Here is an 18,449-nt window from a genome sequence, read left to right as displayed (position 1 = left end):
ATCTGGTGGTCATTGTCGTCACCACTAGTCACCCGCAATAATCATGAAGGGGATTGTTTCTACTTTTCCACAAGGGAAGTGGGTTTCTGTATCAGGGGATTATTACCGGGGGGGGGGGGGGGGGATTATGTCCAATCACAATCTCAGTGGAAGGTTGCCCGCCTGACATGTCGTTAAATACACGTTTCGTTCATTCCCCTCCCTTTATAAATAATACAAAAATAAAGCAAACCTTATGATTCAAGTAATTATTTATACGAGAGTTTCGAAGCTAGTCTTGGGAGTGGCAGTCCTACTGGCGGTGCAGGAGGGATGAACCATCATGTTACGGATCTCCTAGGGGAGTGGCAGTCCTACTGGCGGTGCAGGAGGGATGAACCATCATGTTACGGATCTCCTAGGGGAATGGCGGTCCTTCTGATGACGAGCACCTGATAGTGGATCATGGAAGCAAACTTTGCTTAAAATATCCTTTCGACTCTATTTTGTGGAGATACGATTTTGATTACAGATTACGGTTTTGTCAATAAGAAATTCAGTTGCATTTTATCTGCTTGCCTCTGATTAAACAGCCTGTTGAGATACCATTAAACAGACATTGAGATACCATTAAACAGACATTTCCCTGCCTCTGATTAAACAGCCTGTTGAGATACCATTAAACAGACATTTCCTTGCCTCTGATTAAACAGCCTATTGAGATACCATTAAACAGACATTTCCTTGCCTCTGATTAAACAGCCTATTGAGATACCATTAAACAGCCTATTGAGATACCATTAAACAGACATTTCCTTGCCTCTGATTAAACAGCCTATCGAGATACCATTAAACAGCCTATTGAGATACCATTAAACAGACATTTCCTTTCTTTCGTTTCCTTCCATATTGGTCTTTTTCAAAGAGAGTTTGTGGATGACAATATTATAATTATAAACACGCCTTGTAAACTAATATCCTGTACATTTGATAAATATAGATTTAGTACTCACGCGACTGTAATAGGATTGCCTTTGTCCTTTCATCTTTATGGAGATATAATGAAGATATTACTTTGACGAGTCTATGTTTTTGTTTTGTATTTAAAATATCGATTTGTCTTCATCCTCCACTAATGATCAAACTACTTTTCCACGTTCTGCTTTCAACTTGAAATCCACTCTCTTTACTGAAGCAAGTGAAATGAGATTTAGAAAACATGCAGAGACAAACCAGAAACTACTTACGGTTAATTTAGTAAAACATATCTAATCGCAGTTTCCTTTTTTCAAAACATTAAAGTATTTTTCTCTTTATATTACTTTTGAAAAGAGGCTGTTAGACACTTATTGGTACAGTCGACGACTTAATAAATGGAAGGCTGCGTGGGATGTCCTTCGATAGTACAATTACACATGGGAGTATATCGAGGTCTGACAGTTAGAACTGTTTATGCCCAGTAGCATGGAATCAACCACCATTTTGCCAAATGCCCATTCGACTCTGCATTGCGCAAAGATTCGGCATCAGTAACGAGTTTTAACGTTTAAAAAAGTATAACAGTTTTAAAATAAAAACATTTTTAAAATTCAAATAATGCAGTTTCTTATCTAAAGTTTGTTTTGTTTCACAACACCACTAGAGCACATTGATTTATCAATCATCGGCTATTGGATGTCAAACATTTGGTAATTTTGACGTATAGTCTTAGAGAATCCGCTACATTTTTTCATTAGTAGCAAGGGGTCTTTTATATGCACCATAGCACACACCATGACCTTTGATATATCAGTCGTGGTGCACTGGTTATAACGAGAACTAGCCCGATGAACCTACCGACGGGGATCGATCCTATACCGACCGCGCATCAAGCGAGCGCTTTACCACTCGGCTACGTCCAGCTCCTTTCTTATCTTAGAAGTGGTTCCATGTAGGAATGGGAATGCGACTCGGTGAGAGAGTGATCGTCTGGTGTTGCTAGATCTTTCTTCCAGGGAAGTCATAAAATAGCGGCATGCGTGTTAATGTGTAAGAAACTGTACACACATACTCTGGCTAATAATGGAAAAGAGTGAAATACGAGGTGCTAGCGGTTTTCTTATTTCACCAAGTATCAATATCAATTTATTTCACACCAACAATAACTTCAGATTAAGCAAGTGCTAAGGTGCAGTTATATAAAACAAATATCCGGGCCAGTTCATATACGGGTCTCATTTATGTAATTTCCAAACTAAAAAGAAATGCTTCAAACTTGTGAAATGTGTTAATTATTGGTTAGTCCAGTGTATACAGCTTTTGGTCTTTACAATCTTCAGACATTTAGTAATTATCTGCAATACACAGAGCGTTATGGACGGAACAAAACGGAAGTAGTTATCTTATAAATGAATAAATCTGTATGCATGTTGCCGTCCTCGGTGGTATAGTGGCTAAGCCATCGGACTTAAATTTGATAAGTACTGGGTTCGCATCTCTGTAACAGATCCCAAACTAAATGACTGTTAACGGCCTTGTGAGGGGTGAAAGACCACTACGTCGACATACTCTCTCTCTCTCTCTCTCTCTCTCTCTCTCTCTCTCTCTCTCTCTCTCTCTCTCTCTCTCTCTCTCTCTCTCTCATCATTCACTAAACCACTGTCCTGGACAGTCTATATAACAGCGTGCATGAACCGTTCATGGAAATAATGAGATAAAATTACAATGACAATAACCGCTGTATATACAACTTCTAAGGTGATTCGTGAGTGCTTATTTCAATGGGCTCTATCCGGTGCTAGGTTTCATTTAGTGAGACTAGTCCTTGAAGTGGAAGTCCTCTTTGTGTCGATGCAAAAGGGATGAAATCTCCAGTAAAGGATCTCCAGTAAAGTCTGTCTTCATAAATCCAATCGCCAACGATTAAATAATCAGTATGATCTAACAGCGTTGTGGTTGTAGGATCGAGTCCCACATAAATGCCCCACAAATTGTGTACAAAACATTTCTTTTTTTTTGAGATGATGATAATCAAACAATTCTTTTTTTTAATACTGCTATGTCTGTATTCTCGTTTCAGCTGCACTCTTTGCGATCACTATACCGATGGTCCGGCGATAGGGCGGCCCCACTCCTCAGCAACATACGACCAACAAAACCTCTTAACAACAGATCGCTCAGAACTAATATCAACTTCCCGGATGATGTAAGTATATTTGGAAGAGAAACAAATATTTTCACCGATTTATAATCCAGGTTTTAAAGCATTCACACTGTCCCTTCAGTTTTCCTGTGTAGTCCTAATTATTTTTTTAAAGGGACATGTCTGAGTTTGCTGCATTGTAAGATGTTTCCGATTAATAAAATATTTCTACGATTAAACTTACATGATAAATATATTTTCTTGTTTAGAATATCAGTGCCAGTTTATTCAATGTGTTTCTGGTCGTCTTAATATTTGTAAGAAGCCCAAACTGGATTTTGTCTTCAAATAATGTCATACGTACGAAAAAAAAATATTTTAGGAAATAAAATGAAATTTAAACCAGTACAAATATTAGAACAATCAGAAACACGTTTAATATACAGACACTAATATTTTATGCAGAAAAATATATTTGATATGTAATTACAATCGTTAAAAAGTCTCTGTTAGTCGATAACATTTTAAAAATTACAGCAAACTCAGGAACCCTTTTTAAAAACTCAGAGAGCTAAATGTTCATTAATGGACTCAAACTCAGGTATCAAATTAGTCCTTCTTTTAAAGTTGGGGGGGGGGGGGGTTCTTTCTTGAGATGCGAGATAGCGTCTAATGAGCGATCACGGGCGTTCGGGTCCTGGTTGGACTTTCTAGGTGTGTTTGATTAGTACCAGTTGATGGAACACTACGCGCACAACGCTTTATTGTCATATATTATATATGAACACAGACAATATAGCGTATGGCGCATGAGTGTTCCATCGACTGGTACTAATCAAATAACTAGAAACTGTGGGTGCGATGGTTAGAATCAATCGCCTTCGTTTGTTTTCTCATCCCAGCCACACCAAAGACTGTGTTGTGTATTTCCTCGCCATGGAAATATGGGGGGGGGGGGGGGTCTTGACCTCCTCCCACCTCCGCGCTTTCGAAATTGCGAGTATTTATGTTAAGATCTAATTGGAACTCCCTAAATAGTTGGATTCGTGGCTAAATAGGTTTTTGTATTGTGCTATCACATTACTTCTTTCGACTATCTGCCGAAATATCCATATGTTAGACACCAAATACTGTTTTGACATCCACTAGCCGATGATTAATAAATCAATGTGCTCTAGCGGTGTCGTTAAACAAAATAAACAAACCCAAATACTGTAGTTATAAAATGTGCTGAAGTGTCCTTCCATTCCAAAGAACAATACCACAGTGCAGATTAATGTGTGTGTTCTTCCTTGACAAAATCGATTTCTAGATGCAAAGTAATGGATACATCAACATTAATGCACTTACGTCGAAGGGTTTGTAATAAAAAATAATATCATAGTAATACAAACCTGTATAAATTAAATTTTCTGACATTAATCAGCACTGCATTTTTATTTTAAAAAAATTTGCAACGCATTTTACGATGTAGTCACGTTTCATTTATTTTATTTCAACTTATTTTCGTGCTTATATCCAATTAAGGTTCAAGCACGCTGTCCTGGACACACCTCAGCTGGGCTATCTGTCCAGGACAGTGAGTTAGTTGTGTATTCCACAATATAATTATAATATTTGATACATATTTTTTTTTCAAACTGAGGTTTTGTCACTTGAACTCCCCACCAAAATCCGCGCCTGCTTCATGTTTACAGATATTTTCTTAAATATAGGTCATACTACGATTTGTGCGGATAGGACGATAGAACCGAACATTAGTTTGAAACGCACTATAGAATGATGCTTTTGATATGCAAATGACCTTAGTTATTTATAGGCGAAATAACGTGCATTCAAATGACACAGAGATTTTTAAAAAGTGAAATTAAGTCAACTTCGTGCATTTTATATGATGATTTGTATATAAAACCTGTCGGGGTTTGGGTTTGTTTTCATGTAAATGCAAAGAAAACAAATATCGAATAGGAAATAAACGTAACATTTGCAAAAAACTTTGGGTCTAAATAATTGAACAGGATAATAGTTTGTCAATTAAATACCAGCTGTTACTTATAATAAGCAAAGGAGGACATTTTTATTGTTTACATTGTAACTCAATTTATACGTTGTCATAGTTATCTTCCGAGAATAGTTTTTTTGCAGATGATTAAACTTGGTAAAAAACAGTTTGTGTTGTTACGTGTGACTGTCAATATAAGGAATGACGTCTGAATCAACTTGCTTTATATTACGTCTTCATGGATGTAAGTGGGTTGACGAGAGCAGATTTTCCATAACACAGACTAACTTGTGGGGTTATTTTCCATGTTTTCACGAACACAGGTAATGGAAAATAGACAATGAGGTCAACATGTCAGAAAGCATACATTTCAGATTCATATATGACTACATTACACGATTAAAGTGTTCATTGTAATTTGTGAGGTATATCATACAGTTAGAGTCCATGAGGGGTGGTACAACGCACAAGGGTTCGTACCGCATCCAGCGTCGCTGGCCTTGGCGATCTTCCGTGTGTATGACTACTGGTGTATTTAACATGGAAACCACGCCAACAATCTCAATGTCTGTGACCCAAACTGCATTATTGTCCATATCACTCGCCAATAAGTATGCTGTCATATCCGGGTGGCCAGAGTAACCCTGGAAGTGCTTGCTATAGCGTTCATCACCGAGAACTTGAACGACTTGTGAGCGGATTGTCCTATGGTGCTTTTCAGTTCTGCTTACTTCTTTGGAGATGGCCCGAAACAGGCAGTTGCCGTCCCCTACTATCGTGTCAATTTTCGCTGGTAGTTTCTCTAGAGATCCGGGGGGTGATCGCTTTGGGAACCTTCCCTTCGGTTGCGCAATGTCCAGCTTTTGACACGCGAACTTCCGCCAGGGAGCATCAGTCGGGACGAATGAGATGGGATTTTCTTCACATCGTGTGACTTGTACATCGGTGGATTCTGTTGTCTTTTCTTGGGGTTTTGGTGGCGTGCTAGATGCTGAAATCCTCGACTTGTATACCTTCATGTTGGTGCCGTTAACCTTCGACTTTAAGACCGTAGAACTGTCTGTTTGTCTGACTTCGTACAGGCCTTGACCGACACTCTTGCCACCCTTCCGGTCTGCACGTCTGGAATTCCATACCAGGACGAGGTCTCCTTGCGTAAATGAGGTCTTCCTTGAATGGCGTTTCTGGTAGTCGCGCTGTTGGCGGTCTCATAGATGAAGACTGCAACGCTCTTCGCCGTTTTGTTCTGCAGAGGTTTCGCTTCAATCCACTTAGTGAAGTAATCGACCATGACCACCATACAGTTGTAGCCGTCGGGTGTCGTTTGTAGAGAGCAGATGTCAATTCCAACTTGCTTCCATGGCATTCCCGGAATCGGAACTGAAGTCATGTGTGGTGCTGTCTTCTGGAATCTAGTACTCGCCCGCTGGCATCTATCGCAACTCGACACGTGGGTCTTAACATCATTCTTGACACCAGGCCACCAAAACCTGCAACCAAATGCAGTTACTGTTTACCTGAGATTTAATTCTTTCTTCTTATGTACATAATATAGCACACATTTGTTGAACAATGAAAATTATATTGAAAATTCATCAACCGTCCGTTTACGATTACATAAACTGGGCTCGTCAACTGGCTGTTTTTACTATATTTTCGATGCATATTACTATGGTTCTATATGTAAATATTATTCTGATACCCAATTGTACCTCATTAGTGAGAATGAGTGGGTAGCGCTCATACGGGGTGGTGTCGATAAATCGTACGCGGCTTTAACTGGGTATCCTTTCACAAATAAAAGCTCTTCATAAAAGCTTTCTTATCCGCTAAGAGACCATAACGCTCTCTTTGCAGTGCATTAACTATCTGCAAAAAGAGCGTTATGGTCTCTTAGTAGTGGATAAGAGATTTGTGAAAGTATGCCCTGGTCACTAACATGTAGGCGTACTTATGGCAACATACATTGAATAAAACAATAGATTGATATGTACCTCTCCAATATTTTGATGAGAGTCTTATCTCTTCCGATGTGTCCGCCAATAGCCTGTGCTTCAGTTGAAGTGTTACACCCTTCGTGGCACATCGTCACTATTCTGTGCCGTTCCTTCTCGTCTAGCACAACTCGTAAGTCGCGAACTGAAAGTTGAAGCAATTGTGTAAACATTAAACTGGTCAAGAATACTCTTATAGACCATGTACAATGAGGGTGGCGGTCACTTGCCCTCCTGATCATTTGCCCATTAGGTCTTTAGGCCCTCCGGTCTTATTCATAAGTGTCAACAAGCAGAGTTTAAAATAGCAACATTAGATATTCTGTAGAATGACACAAATCCTCTACTACTATACATATTTCTGTAAAGGAACTAAAAAAATCTGTTTAAATTCATAACTATTATAGACTATATGCTATTATTGTACATGAATTATAAATGATAATTATTCCATATTGATCACGTTGTATGTTATTTATGTATGTATTTGTTTGTATTATATATATTGTATTTTCCGGTACCATATATACATACATATCAGCGTCAAGATAACAGGCTTCAATAAAACAAATAATTCATATACTGTACATACTAGAATTCTTAGGAGGAACAGAAAGTTTTGTTAATAATAGTTATAAATTTACATAGCTTTCTAAGGATGCCAATTGTTTTACAATTAAAAAGATGCTTAAATTTATGAATATTTGGTCTAATGGTATAATATTTATGAATATATTTACATCTTTCTTCAGTAAATTTTGTACAAACAAATAAATAATGAAATTCATCACCAACGTCATCAGTAGAACAATAAATACATGTTCTCTCTGCATATAAAATATTGGACCACCTTCCTGGCTCAGTAGGTAAAAAGTGATTAGCAATACGAAATCTAAGAAATACATTACACATAGTTTTATCCAATATATTAACCCTTATCCTGCCGCATTCTTTTTGCTAAATTTAAAGAATTTTCACCTGTTCTACATTTCTAGTAATTTTATTAAAATCCATGGACATTTTAACATGAAATTACACCCATATATACCATAATGATCCACCTACGTAATGATAGCATTTCGTAGATGGTTATTTTATTTATGTTACCATGGCAACAGCTGCAAATTTCAATATACAATTTTTTCATTAATAATTAAGAAAACATGAATAAAACACTACTATTTTTCTGAATGTGCACGTAAAACCCTATGACATGACATGATAAATCGTTCTGCATTAATATACTAGGGGGAGTGATTTGAGCCTGGGGAGTGTTTTGAGCCTGCAAGGGGTGAGTGATTTGAGCCTGAGGGGAGTGATTTGAGCCTAGGCTCAAACCACTCTAGCGTGATTTGAGCCTCCTACACCGGTACCGGGCTGCGAACCCAATACCTACCAGCCTTATGTCCGATGGTGTAACAACGACACCATCGATGTCGGTATTTTTTTTTTGCAACGTATTTTACGATGTAGCCACGTGTGCGCCTTTTGGTTTAAAAAAATCAATGTGTTCTTTCAAAAATCAGATTTCTGACCCGACAAGTGCATAATTCTGTGTAAACACAGTCGGATTCCCGTCAATGTTGTACTACATCCGTGTTTCTTTCAAAATGAACTAGAAAAATATTTGTGAGATAATGTTCTTTAGAATTTGAGGAAATTACACGGAGGTGGGGCGTTTCTTTAGGACCCGACGTGGGCCACTTTGAACAATTGTGTCTTAAAACTCAAAGTAAACAGAGCCTGGACATTCGCGATCGAAACCTTCATTAAAGGAGCAAACTGAAGGACAAGGGATAAATATGCGAGACCGGCGCAGGCGTCTGCTATTTGAAGAACGTTATTAATGTTAACGTTCGCTTTTGATTTATGTTTAAACAGTCGGACCTGATGTAAACGAAACCATGATTACCAACTTGTTGAAACAGTAGGAGATCTATAATGGTCTCCAAAAGTAACATGAAAAGGGTCATCTTGGAATTTTTCAGTGCCTGAAATAGTTTTTGTTTTGTTGCTTTTTGTTGTTGTTGAGGTGAGGTTTAAGTACTTTTTGACAAAATGTAAATAATGTTATATAGCTTATTTTAACTTTATTTTTAAAAATGTGAGAATTTGCAGAAACAAAAAATGTGTTTAATTTACTAAAAGGGGCACCTCGTCTTCCCTTTTTTCTTCGATCTGCAACTATTATAAAGGGTATTTCGTTCTGGCTCATGTCAGAAGCGGTGCCCAAGACAGGCGTGCGCTACAACTGAACGTGCACGTTAAATCAGTTCATTGTCCTTGCTCCTCTAATATACAAATGCAAACACTTTGACTTACTATTGGATTATATGTATATCGTGAAAGTGTCCATCTTTATGACATATGCTACTTTAGTGTAACAACGACCTGTATGATGCACGTACCTGTTAACAAAGGACACTTTAGTGTAACAATGACCTGTATGATGCACGAGCCTGTTAACAAAGGACACTTTAGTATAACAACGACCTGTATGATGCACGTGCCTGTTAACAAAGGACACTTTAGTGTAACAACGACCTGTATGATGCACGTGCCTGTTAACCAAGGACACTTTTGTGTAACAACGACCTGTATGATGCACGTGCCTGTTAACAAAGGACACTTTAGTGTAACAACGACCTGTATGATGCACGTGCCTGTTAGCAAAGGACACTTTAGTGTAACAACGACCTGTATGATGCACGTGCCTGTTAGCAAAGGACACTTTAGTGTAACAACGACCTGTATGATGCACGTGCCTGTTAACCAAGGACACTTTAGTATAACAACGACCTGTATGATGCACGTGCCTGTTAACAAAGGTCACTTGTATGATGCACGTGCCTGTTAACAAAGGACACTTTAGTATAACAATGACCTGTATGATGCACGTACCTGTTAACAAAGGACACTTTTTATCCTTGGCTTGTTCGATACTCATTTGACAGGAGCGGGACGTAGCTCGGTGGTAAAGCGTTCGGCTGATGCGCGGTCGGTCTGGGATCGATCCACGTCGGTGGGACAATTGGGCTATTTCATGTTCTAGCCAGTGAATCATGACTGGTATATCAAAAGCCGTGCTACGTGCTATCCTGTCTGTTGGATGGTGCATATAAAAAGATTCCTTTCTACTAATGGAAAAAATGTTTCCTCACTAAGACTATATTATGTCAAAATTACCAAATGCTTGACATCCAATAGTCGATGATTAATAAATTTGTGCTCTAGTGGTGTCGTTAAACAAAATAAACTTTAACTTTTTTATACTGATTTGACAGACAATGGCCGTCATCTTTGCCAGAATTGATGCGGATGCAAATCCGTAAAGCCAAATTTATTATTGATTGCTGAAAGTTTACCTTCCCAATCTGGTAGTATTAACATATACAACATTAAAACAGACCCTAATAGATTTGCCATGTATACATATTAATAATTCAGTGCTCAAACACAATTACGAATTAGGTCGATAAGAGCATTACAAAAGCACACTGTACAATACCAGTGTGACAAATATCTGTTTTCCATATCAAATAGACGTGTTTGTGTGTGTTCAATTTGATAAAATATATTTATGAAAACTATTTTGAATAAGTTAAATAAAGATTAGAAATCAAGTAAAAACTTGAGTATCCAGTATAAACAAAGACATATCTTTTTTAAAAAGAAGAATTTTTTTCCATGTTTTATTGGGTTTGGTAAGCGATCAGGCAATCGCCTATGTTAACGTAAATCTGAACGTATCAGGACAGAAAGACTACATCCATATATGGACCTAAGTATCCCTAGTCTCTTGTTTGTGATATGTGTTTAGTGGTCTAAATATTTCATCTTTTTTTGTGACACCAGAAAAAACCCCACAACTTCAGTGATCTCTGGCTCAACTCCTTGAGCTGGCATCCTCTACTTCCCATCCCCTTTCCCAACCCCCCCCCCCCCCAAAAAAAAAACAAAAAAAAAAAAAAAACGTAGTTTATTAATCTTTATTTGTCAATTTACAAATCTATTCAACGATACTCAGACATATTACAATGTGCAACACATAGTTAACAGGCATGCCAAGAACATATATTAACAAAGAGCACACAAATTAAGCAATGTCAACCCATGCATGTGTTTATTTGTGTATGAAAGATAAAAAAAAATAGTCGTATACTGATGGAAATAAATAAAATACGACATAAATAGTGACAACAGATATTGACTGCAAGAGAAACCTTTACCACAGTATCAGGAAGTTAACCGTGTTACTAGCAGTCAGTCCCATATTAACTATCTCATGGTCCATTCCTTGACGTAGTGAGGTAGCTTGCATGTCTCAATGACACGGAGAGCTATGTCAGTTGGCGCATCAACTCCTGGTAGGGTCACCCAAGCTGGACTGGTCAAAGGGTAAAGACTAGACTAATATGGACCGGACAGACAGAGGATGTGAGTCAAGAAAGACAACTGTCTAGGAGAAGCAAACTCCAAAATCAAAACTGGACTGGAGGGGCTGAGAATCCTAGTAAGGAAACTCTCCTAGAAGAAGGAAAACTCCAAACTCAAACCAAGTCCACTGAAGTCAGAAGTTATGCATTAGCATTAGCGTGGAAACCGAAAGGAAATATCTGTACATGCACCAAGCTCTATGATCATGATCAGTCCCACATTACATATCTGTATTGTATACAGACACAACTACTCTGGTAGTGAATTAAATTTGGTCTCAAACACCATGTGTTCTCTTATTTCACCAGTATAGCTTTTGAAATATGCTTAATGTTTAACAATGCTTTGCTTATATTTCAGACTAAATCCGGCTTATGTGGAATGACAAAGTCTACTTTTTATCAACGTAAGTATATCAACAGTGAATACCTATATATCCGAGGTATGCTACTATAATATAAAACGTGAAAAATACTAATTTTTGTTCATGATAAGCATCAGTATAATAAATAAACAATTAAAATGTATACTGGGAAGATTCGAATATACCTCACCGATTCGAATAGTATTTGACAGTCTGTGGTTTTAATCTTCCTAAATGAGCCACAAATATGTAACTGTATGGGCTTATGAATTACTACTACATGTAGTATTAAAACGATGATACTAGCTTTCAACATACATTTTATCTTGCCATAAACTATTTTGGGAGTTCCTCATATATTTATAACTATGTTTCTTAAGAGTAATGACAAACACTAAATGATGGGAGAGATCTAGATTCCGGGATAAACATGGCTCAATATAAACAAGTCGTACGTAGTCTCTAAGCTATAGGCATTGCCATTTGGTAACAGATATATTTGAATTAATAATTAATTTTGTACATCTTTAGAAGACTAATATTTACCTACACGTACATTTTATTTGGTGCACAAGTACATGCGTATCCCACTTGTGTGAAGGTCGTATAAACTTATTGCAGTAGAAATGTATCGTTTTACTGACACACACACGCATACAGAGAGAGAGAGAGAGAGAGAGAGAGAGAGAGAGAGAGAGAGAGAGAGAGAGAGACAGACAGACAGACAGACAGACAGACACACACACACACACACACGGCCACCAGCACAACCACCGCCCTGTTAGTTTTTTATGCTATGCACGGCCTTGGGTGTACTACGTCGACAATTTCACACTTGTTGACATAACTAATTCTGATTGCGATAAATAATTAATTTAATTAGGGAATATATTCTCATACGATCGCATTTGAAAACAGAAGCATCAAGAAATGATTTCCGCCATGGCTGTTTTTGTTTTTATTTGACAAGCATCATTGATTCTTGCATGCGATGTGTAATAAACTATTTTATATAGAAGAAATATTAACATTCTTAATGCTTCGTGTTAAAACAAAATAATGTTATAGTTATGTCTAAACGAATGTAATGTACTTTCAGTCTGGATGTTGTTAAAAGTCCTGAGTGTCGACTTTAACGTTTTATAAAGCTCTGGCCCAGATTTCAACCAGACTAGGTTCTATGTCTCTCTCGATCAGCTATGTTTCTTACACTTACATGGAATACTTGGCCTCTTCGACCCATGTTCGATTGCACTACTGATTACTCGACCCATGTTCGACTGCACTACTGATTACTCGACCCATGTTCGACTGCGCTACTGATTACTCGACCCATGTTCGAGTGCACTTACTGATTACTCGACCCATGTTCGAGTGCACTACTGATTACTCGACCCATGTTCGATTGCACTACTGATTACTCGACCCATGTTCGACTGCACTACTGATTACTCGACCCATGTTCGACTGCACTACTGATTACTCGACCCTTGTTCGACTGCACTACTGATTACTCGACCCATGTTCGATTGCACTACTGATTACTCGACCCATGTTCCACTGCACTACCGATTACTCGACCCATGTTCCACTGCACTACCGATTACTCGACCCTTGTTCGATTGCACTACCGATTACTCGACCCGTGTTCGATTGCACTACTGATTACTCGACCCTTGTTCGATTGCACTACCGATTACTCGACCCTTGTTCGATTGCACTACTGATTACTCATGTTCGATTGCACTACTGATTACTCGACTCATGTTCAATTGCACTACTGATTATTCGACCCATGTTCGATTGCACTACAGATTACTCGACCCATATTCGATTGCACTAATGATTACTCGACTGCTTATGAATGCAATTATAATTTAACTTTCTTAAATTATCTTTTTTCATTTTAGTTAATCCTTCGATCACATTTTGAAGAATTCTTCTGGTAATATGACACTGAATGCCGAAGAGAATGGACGGAATACGCCAAACATATAATTAAAAAGATAATTATTATTGCATGTGTACATAACATATTATGTGGTATATTTTTATATAAATAAAATAAACACTTTGACAAAAAAAAAACCTTTTCCCGTTTTATGTTAAACCCATATGGCCAAACATACAATACTATATATTATTGTAAACTGCGTTTATATACCTATAAATATCGGTTGATTCATATAAAAGTCAAACTTTTTAAAGTTCAATAGCGAAAAAGGTATGCAACACAAAACATTAATATTTTTCACAAAACCAGTTTATTATTTTGAATATTGATAAAACAAATAATAATTTAAAAAATCATTTGATACATCTTCCAAAATGTGGGCCGTTTTCTGTTTTTAAGAGAGTATCAGATATATCTTATTTTTTATTTTAAGTTTGTATGCACTGCAATAGTTGACAGGAAATTTTCGAAATTAATGTGGTAGAAGTGCACAACACAATGTTTAAACCAAAAGCGGCTTCACTCCTGAAAGTCCGTCATATCAGTTTGATGGAGGGAAACGCTGCATCTCGTTTAAGTGTGTTATAATAGAACCGTTATCAACAGTCTATGGGGGTTTAACAAATGATTGCAACTGAACACATTCTGAATTTGAGTTCGTTAAAATATGCATGCAATAATATTGTGCAAGACTACTGCGACCCTTTCTTTTATCTATGATAAAAAAAAAAAAGCATTTACATGTATTTATTTTCGAAATAGATGACAAAAGTATACTGAGACAGACATAATATAAATATGTGAAATGTTGGACTTACTCACTGACAACATAGTAGTTTCGATTTGGTGATAGGGCATATAGACAGAAGATAGCGATCCCTTGGGCACCAATTTGCTCCATTACTCACCGATTCGTTTATCTATGCATATGTATAATATTTTCTAACTAATCTGGCTAAATCAAAACAAAGGAGTCTGGCGAAAACGTTTAATTTCACCTTTCGACATATTGAAGATCTTATATCATTCCATAATAATAAGATCACAGATTACCTTCCATTGATTTACCAACCAGTTAGAAATAAAGGAAACAGAATGTATAAACTCCGTTTCATACCTTGGTGTATACATAGAAATTTGGAACAACGTTGGCCTTCAAACAAAGCTGTATGATAAAAGAGATGACTTCAACTTTCCAATTCAGTAAATTTTCCCTTCTGCACCAGCTATTGGTGTCTATATTTCACAACTTCGGAGATACCATAGGGCATGATGCTGATTTTAAAGATCGACATATCGTTGAGGTAAAGTTGTTTGATCTTGGCTATAACATCAAAGGAATCCTGAAAGGCTTTAAAACGTTTTATGGTAGACACTCAGAGGTCATTTTGCGACATGATGCATCACCGACTGAAATGGTGTGTGATACAATACCCTATTTTGACCTTGTACATGGCTTTTTATCTTCTTTTTTTGGTGAAAATCTTGTACATTTCAACTATGGTCTTGATGTCTGAGGGTTGTGCTCATGACGGGGTCAGTGGGTCAGGACATGCTCAACTTTTACGAACACCTGGTATCGTCACTGTTTTTAGTGATTTAGGAGTGCATGCCATCACAGCTGTATATAGTCCACTGAGCTCTATTCCCAGCAAATGGTTTTCTTTCTAAATAAGTCCTTGTGAGTGGCTGTCCTACAAGCGGTGCAGGAGGGATGAAACATTCTGGTACGGAACTCCTAGGGACGTGGAAGTCCTCTTAAGGACGAGCACCTGATAGTGGATCATGGAAGTTAAAGTTTGTTTTGTTTAACGACTACACTAGAGCACATCGATTTGTTAATAATCGGCTATTGGATGTCAAACATTTGGTAATTATCACGTAGTTTTAAAGAGGAAACCCGCTACATTTTTTCCATTAGCAGCAAGGGATCTTTTATATGCACCATCCAAGACAGGATAGCACATACCACGGCCTTTGATATGCCTGTCGTGATGCACTGGATATAACGAGAAATAGACTAATGGACCAACCGACGGGTATCGATCCTAGACAGACCGTGCATCAAGCGAGCGCTTTACCGTTATCTGCGTCCCGCCACGTATTTGTCGTATTTGAACTGCTAGTATGTCTCGCAACTTCGATGATAAACATATAATGATTGAGGGTTCAAAATAAATTGCAGTACCGTTAAACAAAAAATGTTCTTCTCGTTTAAAAAAGAGGGGTCCGTGTACACACGTATTGTGATAGAGGGAGAGAACTCGCAACAATTTCAATATAGCCAAGAGTTACTGTCCATATGAATTCTGATTTGATAACGCGCAAAAATGCACTGTAAGCTATTCAGTTTGATTTATTATTCATCGCCTATTCTAAAGCATTATTAACTTTATTAAAAAAAAATCTTCTAAATATGAACATATTATTGAAAATTCTGAGCATTTGATTCTTTGATGTCCTCTAATACTATACACTGAATTTCGTGACGGATCCCATTACAACATAAACATCTTGACTTCAAACTATCATGTCAGGAAATAAAACACATTAGAATATAGTCATGTTTAAAGCAATTCAGACGTTCTATATCTTCTCTGTATATCTGTCTCTCTCCCCCTCTCCCGTTAACTCACTCACTCACTCACTCTTTCTCTCTCTCTCTCTCTCTCTCTCTCTCTCTCTCTCTCTCTCTCTCTCTCTCCTCTCTCTCTCTCTCACTCTCTCTCTCTCTCTCTCTCTCTCTCTCTCTCTCTCTCTCTCTCTCCTATCGTTCTCTCTCCCTCCCCTCTCCTCTCGTTAACTCTCTCTCTCTCTCCCTCTCCTCCCGTTAAATCCTCTCTCTCTCTCCCTCTCCCGTTAACTCTCTCTCTCTCTCTCTCTCTCTCTCTCTCTCTCCTCTCTCCTCTCTCTCCGCCCTCTCTCTCTCTCTCTCTCTCTCTCTCTCCTCCACTCTCAACCTCTCGGCTCTCTCTCTCTCTCTCTCTCTCTCTCTCTCTCTCTCTCTCTCTCTCTCTCTCTCTCTCTCTCTCTCTCTCTCTCTCCCTCCCTCTTTGTGTGTGGTGTGTGTACAGATGCCATCTTCATTCTTTCTTTTCTATTGTTATCTTCTTCAACGTTTTCTTCTTAGTTCCGAAAAGGTGTAATATGATCCATAAATGAGAACTTAACTGTGTGTGTGTGGTGTGTGTGTGTGTGTATGCGTGCGTGCGTGCGAGTGTGTGTGTGTTTGTGTGTGTGTGTGTGTGTGTGTGTGTGTGTGTGTGTGTGTGTGTGTGTGTGTGTGTGTGTGTGTGTGTGTGTGTGTGTTTGGTATCAGTACAGATGTCACGGGGATCCTATAATACCCGTAACTGGATGAAACACGATTATACAAATATCTCTCCTAACTGTATATCTATTAGATATCTCTGTATCGAGCAGTATTTACCCGAGTGGCTCGTCTAGGTATGATCAGAGATAAGATCTTATATAAAGTATATATTATTATAGCACGTTTAGTTCACTAGAAAACACAACAAAAACACAATACACTTTGGAATCTGTATTAACCTACACTGACAAATGTACTGCCGCAGTAGTTAATTAACAACAACAAATAATAACAACCTAGAACTGATCACTTAATTAGTTAATCTCTAGGTGTCTAGTTTACACAATATGCTAATCACTTCACCGTGACACAACACCCACACGTGTGATAATTGAGAAACGCTTCCAGGAGAACTTAATTAATAAAGGAATTACAACTCTATTCCTAACTGGTTAATTTTTAATTAACCCTTACTACTCGTTCAGTAACGTGTGATAATTGAGAAACGCTGCCAGGGGAACTTAATAAATAAAGGAATTACAACTCTATTCCTAACGGGTTAATTTTTAATTAACCCTTACTACTCATTCAGTAACCTTGTAACACAGAATTAATACTGGTACCTATCACAATAAAGACAATAACCTACAGTTTACCTAGGTCCTCTAGGATGACTGGATAAGCTTTATATATATATATATATATATATATATATATATATATATATATATCAGAACGGTGAGCCTACAGTATACTGCGTCAGATGACCGGCAGCACCGTCTAAATAATATTGGTATAATACAGTATTAAAATATTTAAAGTCACATCAATCACATCAAGGTTATACACAGAGCAGAAATAAAAATATTTACCAGTCCGGACGGACTAACGTTCCCCCTGGAAGACTTCCTATGTTTCTCCCTGATATCTCTAAAATCCTAGCTATTTATTTAAAAAAATCCGAATATCGCCTGGGGGTACAAGGCGGTATCTCACGTATCATCTGATATTTCCACTTCTCCCAGAGTCGGTATATTTTCTTAGATGACCAGACATTCTGTCGCCAGTCGCCAAAATCACGGTTGTAAAAACCGCACTCGCGGAGGTATTACGTAACTACTGGCCACCTGGGCTAAGTGCATTTGGAACTGCACACGGCCCTCTAAAACAATTAATATCGCCACAGGCGAAAAGAAATTAGAGCATGTACCGTCACAACAGATATCATCTTCTTCATTCTTTCTTGTCTTATTGTTGTCCTCTTCACAAACCTTTTCTTCCCAGT

General features: G+C 37.9%; 1 protein-coding gene across 1 annotated transcript in view; it reads left to right on the top strand.

Moving 5' to 3' along the window:
- The window catches only part of LOC121369225 (putative carbonic anhydrase-like protein 1), a 59,573-nt gene extending 44,974 nt beyond the window's left edge, over positions 1 to 14,599 (top strand). The window contains exons 8-10 of the mRNA XM_041494171.1: positions 3,038 to 3,163; positions 11,894 to 11,939; positions 13,808 to 14,599. Of these exons, the coding sequence (XP_041350105.1) occupies positions 3,038 to 3,163; positions 11,894 to 11,939; positions 13,808 to 13,830 (195 nt within the window). The 3' untranslated portion in view covers positions 13,831 to 14,599. The remainder of the gene's footprint in view (positions 1 to 3,037; positions 3,164 to 11,893; positions 11,940 to 13,807) is intronic.
- The last annotated feature ends 3,850 nt before the right edge of the window (positions 14,600 to 18,449 follow it).

Source organism: Gigantopelta aegis, chromosome 3, assembly GCF_016097555.1.
Source record: "Gigantopelta aegis isolate Gae_Host chromosome 3, Gae_host_genome, whole genome shotgun sequence".
Classification (NCBI taxonomy): domain Eukaryota; kingdom Metazoa; phylum Mollusca; class Gastropoda; order Neomphalida; family Peltospiridae; genus Gigantopelta; species Gigantopelta aegis.
This window is presented reverse-complemented; position numbering and strand designations above follow the sequence as displayed.